The sequence below is a fragment of the Sander vitreus genome, chromosome 1 (assembly GCF_031162955.1).
Source record: "Sander vitreus isolate 19-12246 chromosome 1, sanVit1, whole genome shotgun sequence".
Taxonomy (NCBI): Eukaryota; Metazoa; Chordata; class Actinopteri; order Perciformes; family Percidae; genus Sander; species Sander vitreus.
The window spans coordinates 35,943,594-35,955,943 of record NC_135855.1 but is presented as its reverse complement, the minus strand read 5'-3'; the positions used below and the strand labels follow the sequence as shown (position 1 = coordinate 35,955,943).

The window sequence follows — 12,350 nt, the reverse complement described above, 5'->3', positions numbered from 1 at the left end:
CCTCTTGTCTCTCATGCCATCGTGTGCTTCATCGCTGGTTGTCCCGTTTGCTAAGCAGCATGTCCTCCACCCATCTGTGGATGTGATGTATGAGGGGGGAACTTGATATAATGGAATTTGAATCCTCTAATCGATAGTTTCTCCCCTCCAGTGACAAATAGACAGCCCCTCTGCCCAAATTACATGGACTCTCTTCTATTGCCTCCCGTTGATACGATCCAATAACATTCCATTAAGGCTGGCTGCTATTCCGTAAAATTGAGAACCCTTTCATGGAATTATAAATTCCTATCTGTTCTCAGTGAGAACAGATAGGAATGTTCAACTTGAAGAATATGTAGCTATTTGAAGCTGCTTAACCTGCCTAATTTTATCATAATGCCATAATTCTAACAGTTTAAAAAAGTAATTTAGCTATAGTGTGTTGCTCTAAATGGTCTCTTAAAGGCACAATCTGTGATCCACATGTAAACCTAGCAGGGATTAAACATATTTATTGTGTCAGCGCAGTTTTTCTGCTGATGTCCGGTGGATTTGTTTTGTTTTGTATTCACCAGGAGTAGGTTTCTGTAAGGTGTTCTGTTGCTTGTAGCATCCACTGTTGGCACATTTCTATAGCAGTTGCTGCTTAACTGACATTGTTACAGCCAACATTTTGTCAAATATTGACAAGCATATTTTATCTACTCCCCAAATGCCCTTGTTAGAACATTATCTGTAGGTACTCTTTTATTACCTTCGCCAAAGAGGTAATTGTTTGTCAGCTGGATTACGGAAGAACTGCTGGCCAGATTTTCATGAAAGTTAGAGGAACGTTGTAGCATGGGCCAAGGAAGAACCCATTGAAATCTAGCGGATCAGAATCACGGGGTGGACACATCATATCATTTTTCACTTTTGTTAACATTGCGATATCTCTGCGCTCTCCGAGTGCCCTTCTAGTTGTTTAATTGTTTTGTATTGCTTGATCACAGTCCATATTGTCATCAGTATTTATTTATTTTTAAGTTCATTATTTTATGTGGGTGTTTTTGACTTTCAACAGACAATTGACTGTAACAGAGTGTGTCTGTCTGAGCTGGAGTTTGCATCCGATTTCTGCTTGAAGATAACAAATACCACAGACTGCACGGTAAGTACACACAGACACTGCCCACTCGCTCACTGAGACATCCACAATGCTATTGATATGAAAACATTTGTAAAGTTGATCTAGTTTGACTTTTAGCCTTAAAAGGATCTTGAAGTGAAATTATTTGAAGTATTTTGCCTGGTAGCATGCGGCGCCTCTGCAGTTATCAAGCACTACCCTTGTGACACTGGGGCTTAATTGTGTGAATAAGAACCTATGGTCAGCATGTCATACTTTATGTTGCTGAGATCTTAAATGCAAAAGAAAAACTGATTACATATGTTTGTCTAATTGGGATAAAAACTCACCCGGGGAAACAAAAACTCTTCCCAGATGAGTTGTTTTTTTCTCCATCCACTGTTACCACCTGTCATTTATCAGAGATGCTGTGCAAAAGGAGTGAGGCAGTACAACCAGCAGAGACATCTGTCAGCTCACGTTGATGGATTATGTTTCGGTATTTAGGAGGATGTCTGTCAGTTTGATCTTTAATCGAGTTTCAAATCGAATCAGAGCAGTGAGGCTAATGTGACTTTGAATTACATGTCATACGACATAGTGAATGTTCACAGCCTGCTTGCCCTGTCATTTTCTCAAACGCCAAAACACACACGCATACACAATCACAAGCCACTTCTCACACTGGACTGGAGCCAGAAATAGTTGCAGCGTGCGTCTTTCCTGTAGATACCTGCCCCGGTCATACATCCACTCAACCAAAGCGGAGTTATTCTTTATGCTTCAGCCTTGTCCCCTTACACATGGTACATACTTGTCTCACATGTCAACGTACTGTAAATTGACCCGGGACAGTTTATTCAACAGATTGTTTGTGACCTCAAGGTTCAAATCTTTCAACCGTTACAGGAAGTTCACTCATGAGAAAGGTTAATGTATGTGAGAATGCAGAGAATGTTGATGCTTTTTGAAGCAAACTGAATACCTACCTTATTAGTCTGGCTTTGAATTGGGCAGCATTAATCTATCTCTTTATGTATCTGTCTCTTTATCTATGCATTTTAGCCTGTTTTACTTTTTGGTGTATGTTGGTATATCATACCAAGTTGTAGTTTGTATCTATTTCTAATCCTGCCTCTGATGTTTCCTCACTGTAAATTGATGAGATTTATGATAGCGTTTCCTCAGCTCCGGTTTTTATTGTTTAGTGAATGCTGTTATTAATTACAAAGCCACTTGTCGCTGTAAAGCACTTTGTATTAAATTGTATATGTATGAAAAGTGCTATACACAAAAGTCTGGTTGATTGATATATGTATCTTTCCTGTGTGCCGTTGAGCAAGGCACACAAAGCTCCTATTACACTTAAGTATTGTTGAAGCAGTTGCTGTTGAACCTGCAAATTGTCCAGAGTAACGAGGAAATTGTTTCTGGAACGAGATATCGCTGTTGTTCTCAAATGCAGGGCTTAAAGTACTCGGGCGCTATACCTGAATTCAGGCATGGTGCAGTTTTACATTTATATAATACTTAATTCAATACATTGTACACATTTCCTCCAGGGCAGCATTTCAGGCTCACTAATGGTTTCTTGCTTTAACCCCTGCAAATGTAATTATCTGCATTATTCAATACGAATAGGGCTAAGTTGTTTGTTGTTGTTTTTTTGGGTGTGACTGTTCCTTTAAAGGAACACGCCGACTTATTGGGACTTAAGCTTAGGTAAGTCCATACATACCCTTCTCATCTCCGTGCGTGTTGTAACTCTGTCAGACGGCTCCACCGGTAGCTTAGCCTAGCACGGATCCTGAAGGTAATCTGTTCCAACTAGCCTACTGCTCCGAATAAGTGACAAAATAACACCAACATGTTCCTATTTACATGTTGTGATTTTTATTCTCAGAAAGGCGAAGCATTTCTACTCACTGTCGGGGCTTCTCAGGTGCTGCAAGCATATCACTCCGCCCAAGTAGCAGAAGTAGCAGTGCTTCGCCTTTCTGAGAATATAGTTTCCAGTTTGTATACGGTTAGAAGATGGCTGTGTCTCATGTGACCTTGTTATTTGTACACGCTGTGACTATACAAATCACAACATGTAAATAGGAACATGTTGGTGTTATTTTGTCACTTATTCGGAGCAGTAGGCTAGTTGGAACAGATTACCTTCAGGATCCGTGCTAGGCTAAGCTACCGGTGGAGCCGTCGGAAAGGGTTACAACACGCACGGAGATGAGAAGGGTATGTATGGACTTATCTAACTCTGGGGGTTACGGTGAATAAGCTAAAGTCCCAATAAGTCGGCGTGTTCCTTTAAGATAACTTATTTTACTGTATGACTAAACGTGGAGCATAGTTCTGGTTTAGGGAACAGACTTACCCGGAAATGGCAAGTGGGATGACCGTGACTAAGCCTCTCAAAATCTGATGAAAATCTTTTAAACTGACCTTTGTCGATCTGAAATAAAGACAGATTCAACAACTGCATGGCCTATTTCTCTCTTAAAATGTTTTCAGAAACATGTTTCGGTGAACTATTTTAGTACAATTTGAGATCGTATTCTGAATGAGTCGCCATTAATGGCCAGTTGAAAAATCCAAAATCCGGAAGCAGCAGCCAGACCCACGTGACGCGTTCGTCCAATCAGCTGCCGGTTTTCATTTTTTGGGAGACAATACAGATTAGCGCCGCCTGCTCTTACGGAGATGTATTACGTCTCGTCGCTTTGGTGTGTTCCGAGGCACTTTTTTGACCAACTCGGGGAGAGTGATCAGTCTCAATTTCTGCCAACGGTCGGCCGTCTGGTTGGTCTGTAACGGCCTTTAAGGAAAAAAAAAAAACTAGTACTCTTAATTATTTCATTTGTGCTCTCAAATTAACATGTGTGCAGAAATTACCAGGACATAGCGTTGAAACAACTGCTACAGTATGATTGTAAATACATTGTTGTTGGTCGGCTCTATTGTTGTTGATAAAAGTCTGAAATTCTGAAATAAACTTTGAAAACAATATGTAACATTTTAACACGTTTCAGCGATTTCAAAGACAATTCAACCCTATTAACCAACACCCCCCCCGACATATTCATGTATCTCTGTCAAAATCAAACTATATTAAACCAGTCGACTCATTTATTTCCATCGCTGAAAAGAAATGCGGTTAATTAACCGAAAGACAAAAATAAAGAGTCCTACGTAAGACATTACATGAGTCATCTGAAACCTGGCTGAACCTTTTGAGTTGTGGTGTGTAGGTCAGCTTGACGACTGCAACACAAAGTTGAAGTGTGTGTCCTCAGTGGGGGTCGGCTACAGGCCTCTAAAGCATGGAGAATGGTTTATGAGTCTATTTGGTGAGGTGCTGGCAGCCACCTTAACCCCCCGCCACACACACACACACACACACACACACACACACACACACACACACACACTCTTACTGCCCCTGAACTTCCTCCAGCGTCTGAGCCACATTTCTCTCTGTGATACCAGCAGCAACCTGCCGACTACAGAATAGCCTCTGCAGGCTCTGACGCTCTGCACTGTGAGAAGTGATCTGTCTGTAGAAAAGCCCATTGTGTTAGAGCAGCTTTGTGTTGTGCTGCAGTGTCACTGCACTGTCTGGCGTATTGGTTTAATGGATAATCAATAGGTGGTTATTGTCTGGCCTGTGCTCCCTGGCCGGTGAGTTTAATGGGATTTGTAAACATCCTCTCATTTTTCCTGTCTTTTCTGCTCTGTAATTGAAAACATCCAGTTTCTATATCTAGAATGTAAGTCCAGTCATGTTAGGGGTCCTGCAGCAAAACAGATGATGGGATTGCATGGTACAGAGGTGTAATATTTCGTTTTTTTATTTTGAGGTTTTTAGATGCACCACCACTCTTTCCCTGCTTTCTTCCTGCTATTTCACGCTTCTAGTAATCTATAGTTGGCCGGCTGATGTGCAGAAGTGCGTGTCTTTGTATCTCCTGTATATGATTTATCATTAAGTCGTGCTATCAGGCTCATTTTATCCAGTTGTTTCTAGCTTTTATAATGCAGGTATTCTGTGTAGAATGTATCACTTTTGTACACATTTGTAGATACTCGCCTCCTCCATCCAGCCTGCTTGTCCCAGGATTTACAGATGGGATTATTGACCTGCAGGAGTAGGGTGATGCTACCATAAAGATACTGATCTGTAGTCAGTATTGGCTGCAGCTCCTCAGTATTAGTTAAGGTTGGGATGTGTGAAGGGTAAACCGCTCCTGGACCAGTGCTCGGGGATCGGTGAGGGAGAGCTGCTGCGCCTCCTGTGATGGAGCGCCTGCTTTTGTTCTCCTGTCGACAGTCCATTCATCAGCTGAGCCTGCCTAACCTTGCATTAAATGAACAGCACAACCCCTGCGTCTGCGCCGTTCATGCACAAGACAAATCCTCTCACACGTGTGCTTTTTTCTAATCCCTCCTTTCCTTGCCTCCCTTCTACACCTCACATGCTCTGCGTCTTGTATACATGTCTGCCTTTGCAAACCGAGCCTAATACAGGATATATATGTGCTGAAACTTTCATTAAAACTTAGATCAGAAATTCTCTAAGGGCATCTATACCCTCGCATTTTTTTTGGTCCTTTTTAGCCCCTAGAGCTCCATGATCCATTTACCTGAACTGTAGAACAGAAAATGAAAATGATGTATGCTGATGGTGTTGCAGGAGAGAATTTCTGTCTGTAATTAATTTTAACACTGCTGCTGATGTAGCTACTGTAGCACTGCAGAGAAAAATGTCTCTGCAATCCATCTCGAACCTGCTTTCCATCAAATTTAAATGGTGTGTGGGGGGGGGGGGTGGCCTTCTGGACTGACGGGGCAGGCGCTCGTCAACTTCAAGGACGATTTTCAGCACATTAAGAAGGAGACTGTTGATAAAAAAAAAGTCCACTCTTTAACTCTCAACGGTAAAGTACATAGCATTCAGAGTTAGGGGATCTTCTGACTGTCAACAAGAATTGTTTCGGCAGGCTTTTTCTTTTTTAAACTTTAGCTATTTCATTTTTCTCAACAAAAAAAAAAAACTCTTTCATTATCAGCAGTTCTGTTCTTAGTGGGGGGAATTGTGATAGTGCTACAAGCTGGGTGTAATTCCCATATGTTATGAGTATGAGTATTGGCCATGACAACATTTTATTGTCACTACCTGGTGGAGCAGGGGGCATTCATGTGTGCACCATTCCCAATTAGAGAGTTGAAATCAAAGCAAACATGAAACAGATACTTGAACATGAACATTCTAAATACAGCAAATATATTATTATTGAAACTAAACTGGATCTAAAATTAAAGGATAAATGCATGTTTTAAACCAAATGTCACACTAAACAAATGAATACAATACAATATGTGATTTGGTTAAGGAGTGGGTAAAGCTCCCCCACACTCCAATGTAAAGATTTGGGACACGAAGACTGTCATCGACTGGGGGAAGCAGCATGGGCCACCAACAACTTTTCAAAAAAGTTGAATGCAACAGAAATGTCACACAGTTCTGTGCTTTAGTGAGTCCAATCAAAAGTAATCATAGAAAGTAGTCATCTGGAAATCCGTGTAGCTATAGGAGCAAAGTGCATAGCAGCTGTAGAGCAATTAGCCACTGTCTCTTTATTAATAGTGGCAGTTGAGGAAGACCTTGTCATTATATATTTTTTTTAAATTTGCTACTGTTTGCTTAGCTTAAGCTAAATCAAAAACTAGCCCCAGCCACTCGCATGAACACACCAGAGAGCTCCCATCGATTCAGCAGGTCGTCGGCCGGAAAGTTGACCATGAAGTAAGAACCACAATTCTGCTTTCTTTGTGTTTACTTTCGGTAGCACTCAAAGGCAAGTGTTTGAGATTTAAATAGAATTTTTTGGGGGGAACAGCTGTAGGATGATTGTGCTCTTTGTGCCCTGATGCCAGAATTTTGTGAAAAGTTGTGCGTACATGTTACACCACACGTTTTACCAGCGCCCACCTTAAATCTTACTTAAATCTGTGTTCATTGTTTTTATTTCTATGAGATTACCTGAACAAAGCTCAGTGATGCAGCTAACCACAGTCCGTCTTGCACAGCGTGAATCTGTTACAGTACAGGTGTGTGTGTGTGTGTGTGTGTGTGTGTGTGTGAGGCATCATGAATGAGAAACACCGACTGGAGGTGCGCTGCAGCGAAGCCTGATTGATGCTCCACCTCACTGGAGTGGCAGCAGTCGGGTGGAGAGGCTGAGAGGAGAGATGGGGGAGGGAATTCACACCAACCATGAGGTGGTCGTGCTTAAAGCCTCCACGCCTGGATAAACCCCATCAAAAGTGAATTAGCCCGCTCTTCTGCCGCCCCCTCCCTCCCCCTCAGCGCCCCCTCCCTCTCCCTCCCCTTAAACCCCCCCCCCCCTTACATCGTATAATAGTATCTGGCCGGGCCACGCAGCTTGCTGACACACAGCCGGGCGAAAGGGAAGCAATGATGAATTGCTCCCTCTTGGTGTTATCCATGATGATAATTATTAATTTTCCCCCTGCTCTTCCTGGAGAATGGGGGCCGGAGAGCCGCAGTGTTGCAGAGCCTCCTCCGTGGGCCGCCAGGAAGCCCGCTGTCATCACTTATCACAGACAGAGCCGGGGGCCCAAGGCTAAACGCTGATGAAAATGAAAAGCATTCTGATTTGTCCTCTTTTTGTTGTGTGGGTGTGTGTATGTGTCTGTATGCTTTAAGTTTACCCTTTCTTTTCCCTTGTTCTCTCGGTTTGTCGCTCTTGCTTCTTTAATCCTCCTCCCCCCCCCCTTTCTTGTGTCGGGATACAGAGGCCTTGATCGGTCAGGGATTACAAAAATTCTCAGATACAACGTAACAGGCTTGTTAAAATGATCACAAATTAATAGAACATACATTTTGAACACAGGTCTGTGAGGGTGCAACGTTTTTAATTTAAGTTTTCTGATTATTCAAGCGCAAGATGACAACCGAGCCCACATTAATCATTTTTTTTTGGTTATTTAATCTAATGACTTTGTGTAATGTGACAGGGGTTGCTCATATAGTGCAGCTCTGTATCTCTTTGGAGTCTAGCCTCTATTAGCTCATTGTTTTGGTCATACAGCACATTTACTGCTTAGGCTTACTTCAGTTTCAGCACTCTCACCAACCTTATTTCCAGCAAACATGTGGCTGTTTTTAGTTAACAAGCTCAGATAACCCACTGTTCACTACCTGCTTAGCACCAGACAGCAGACAAAGTTAGCAAATAGTTGGTAAAGAAAGCCAAATATGTAGCAGCTGGAGACCTTGGTATTTTTCTCAGAAGTTGTGAAAAACAAAACTATTGCATGTCATTGGGTTGACAACAATGTGACTGAATGCTATTTCTGTGTTTGATGAATGAGATAGGAAAATGTCTGCTAACATGTTAGCCATAACAACTCAATAAGCTGTGTTATGTTGAATGTTGTGTTATCTATCAGCCTGTGTTGATACTTCTCTGTCCCCAAGTAGCCAAAAACCCATTAATGCTGCTTTGTTATTTAGCATCTCTTCCGACTGTCATTTGTTTTACTTTCCATGAATCAATGTTTGAGAGATGTACAGAAAGCACTTAAGCAACAGGAACAAAATACAGCAGTACATACTTTTTTTTTTTAAGTTTTTATTATTATTAAGTAAAGATGGTGCTTGCTTGTTGTTGTTGGGTCTCTGTAAATTGAGACTGTGGTCTAGACCAACTCTATCTGTAAATTGTCCTGCGAAAACGTCTGTTATGATTTGACCCTATAAATAAAATTGAATGGAATTAGAAAGCTGCCCTCCTTTTGCTGCTGAATAATAGTTTTCAGTTCCCATCTGGTGTTAAAGTTTAAATCTCGCTATACCGTTATACTGAGTGTCGTAAAAACTTATGTCCTTTCAAAGGGTCCCAAGAAGTTTGATAAAGTCTCTTCCCCCAGCCCAGTTTAACTCAGAAAGCTTTAAAAGCCTGTGACCAGCTCGGCCTGTATCACTCCATATCAGGTGTGAGTCATCAAGGTCTTTATTGCTTATTATAACAACCTTTGTGTTTCATGCATGAGGCAGTTACATTCCTTTTTATCTTTTTCAAATGAGAATTTCAATGGAGCAGTGAGACGCCGATCTCCTCTGCCTGTTTGGTATTTGCAAGTTTCACTCTGGCCTAAATTTTAATTGCCTGTCTCGCTGCTGTGTGAAAGTTGCACAACACAGAAGTGACAATCAATCTCGCTTACGAGGCGTTGTCATCAGCGAGGCGCGATGAGGATGATCTCTGCCTCTCCGGCTGAGAGAGGTGAATCCGCTCTGCCTGACGAGTAATTACGGCTAATTTCCTAATTACCTCACTACCGAGCGTCTGTGTAGCGTTCATTAAAAGCCATAATTGCATTGGGTTGACATGCTCTTTCATCCACTTTGGGTTCTTTTCTGGCTTTAGTTGTGAGCTAGCATGCCGCCCCTGCCTGTCTCGGTCGATAAAGGTTGATTGAAGCCTCTGTGCGCGGAGTGTGTTAAACACAGCTTCTGACGGCAGCATGGTTATCAAGTCTGCATGTGTGTATCTTTGTGTGTGCTGTGTGTAGATGCATTATGAAAAAAAGATCTCTCTTTGCCAGTTTAACTTGCAGACGATATTTAAATACAATTTAGGAGACGTTTACAGAAGCTGTGAACATATGGTGCTTTTGCTTCTCCAAGTGATACAAATCAATTAAAAACCTCTGTAAAAAAAGAAACCTCCTCCCCAGCTTTTACATTATGTTACAGCCACTTTTTTTTTTTTTTTTCCTCTCTCTATCCTCCTTTTTCTCTCTTCTGTCCCTCTGTTTTCCTCTTTCCCTCTCTTCCATTGATCCGGCTCTTCTTTGTCTCAGAAAGCTGGCCTCCAAGTTGTCAGCTGCGTCAGGATTAAAAGCTATTAGTTCTGCATCATTGCTACTACAAGTGCGCTCCTGAGATTGATAGAGTGCCTCTCTTCCTTCAGTGGGGGGAGAAATAGTAGGAAAACAAGCCTGGGGGGGCGGGTGTTTTTTTTTCCTGGACTTTACCTCAATTTGTTTCAGATATGTGAATTTGTTTTCACTCAGTTGTTTTCACAGCTCTGTAAATCCATATCAGCAGACAGTATATTTGTAAGGAAAGAGTGCATTTCCATGCAGGCATTTAGTGAATTGAAAACTAAATATGAAGGAAAGACCTAAAAAAGCTTTAATGAAGCTTCAGGCTGGCTTGTTTCTTCTTCTTTGGTTTGCAACACATAACAATGCTTTCACTGAGAGATGAGATTTGTCAGTCCCCTAGTGGGCATTATTCAGATGAACACACATTCATATTCAGTTGGACCAAAACCACATTAGTGCTTATTTTCCTGAACCGATTCCTCCTCTGTGCTAAGTGTTTTCACAACACTGTCACCAAAATAGCCACCTTTGCTAATTTCATGTACCGAGCTGGATTTTTTTTATTTTATTTATTTTTTTGTCAGCAAAATTGCCTTGATGTTGTTGGTGGCTGCCTCATAATTTATTTCTTTTGTCCGGTGACAAGTCTCCCAGTAGAGGTGAGAGGGAGCACATGGGAGCTGTTGTTGACTCTGCCTAAAGGAGAAACCAAGTTGCTTTTAAGAGGAAGGAGGGTTGACGAGTACAGTTCTCACATGAGTCATATTGATACCCAACTGTCTCAGTAAAAGGGTAGCCATTACTTCAGTTCTCTAGACCATACACATGACAATGACATGGTAAGCATAGCAAGCAAACTAATTCAGTGTGCTGATGTGCTGCAATAGCAGCAATCGGTACAATGACTAGTATTCGTCATACTTATTAATAATAATAATAATATTCTTCATCTTCCGCCATATTTTTGTCCCGCTACTAGTCACGCAGTGTTGCCAACACAAAAAATACATCAAAATGTGCGGAATGATCGTGAATGGTGTGCTATGACTTTGCTAAGATTTGCCTGGTGGTTTTCACGAAATTCGCAAAAATGCGTGTGATGTTCTCGCGATAGCACGGCACGTTCTCGCAATAACGCCACGTGGCGTGCATGTTTACATTCGCTGTATACAGCTTAGACATACACGTGGATAGCTCAAAATGCGTACAGATAACACGCCATTTGGCTTTAGGAAAGTGGCGTGTATGTTTACGCAAAGTCACGATGCTATGTTGGTTAATGAGATGTGCACCAAGTAGTCGGCACACTGTCAAAATTTCTTCCGGAATTTTCTAGTTTAAATTCTTGTCTCTCACGTAAGTAGCTAAGTACTGTAAAGATACCTGTAAATATTTGAACAGTAAACGTTATTCCCAGTTTGGTTTTACTGCCATATTCCTAAACACAGCTGCTCATTTAGCTCATTTTGCTCATTACAACCATGAGACGTGCTCTGCCTCCTGCCTCTCTCTCAGCTCTGCATGTCAGAGTTGCAGGGTAGTCAAACAAACCCAGGGGTTTATTGTACTGTCACATTCTAACACGGCCCTCATATTTCATTGCAGGCAATTGTCGGCTACTTTGACATTTTCTTTGACAAAGGCTGCAGCAACAAGGTAAGCAGCAGTGGCAACAGCCAAGCCATTTAACAGAAACTCAATTATGTTCACGCTTTAGCGTGTTCCTCCTCCCTGAGGCGTTCGCTGGCAATCGACATGGCGTCCTAGCCGACTGCTGATATAAGCACTTTACCCAGCAGAGCCGGCCAGTTGGAACAGCCGATGCCAAGCTCTGTGTGCAACACTTTTGATTGCACTTCCTATTGTACCTGAAACACAAACTGCATGCTATGGATGATCCAGTAAATGTCCATCTCCACTAGGAGCTAAGGCTGGAACAATGTAACATGGGATTCTGTGTTTGCTTTATAAATACAGTGCAGTTAGTTTTCATTTATAATGCAAACTAAGCTATAAATGGTTTAGACACACAGGAGTGTAAGAGTGCATTGACTTCTTGATTTTGTGCAGCTTTATTTTAATCTAAACAAGACTCCTTCAGGACCTCCAGTAAGTTTTCCTTATAACTTAACTTTTAAATTGTGTTGCTCTTTTCAGTTACTATTGCATATGGGCTCACATTAAACAACATGAATGTGAATATCATGTTTCCCATAGGCTCAAATTAAGACTAATTGCTTTTGATTTTATATAGATTTTCACCTAAACATATTCAGAATTTCTTTTAAACGTAGTGAATCGGTTTAAACGGATTCTAAAGCAGATTTCATGTCCTTCTGTT

General features: G+C 41.6%; 1 protein-coding gene across 2 annotated transcripts in view; it reads left to right on the top strand.

Annotated features, from left to right (window-relative positions):
• Positions 1-12,350, top strand: part of prmt3 (protein arginine methyltransferase 3) — a 63,163-nt gene that overhangs the window by 40,324 nt on the left and 10,489 nt on the right. For both annotated transcript variants that reach the window (XM_078253754.1, XM_078253765.1), the window contains exons 13-14: positions 1,046-1,132; positions 11,615-11,665. In XM_078253754.1, the coding sequence (XP_078109880.1) occupies positions 1,046-1,132; positions 11,615-11,665 (138 nt within the window). The remainder of the gene's footprint in view (positions 1-1,045; positions 1,133-11,614; positions 11,666-12,350) is intronic.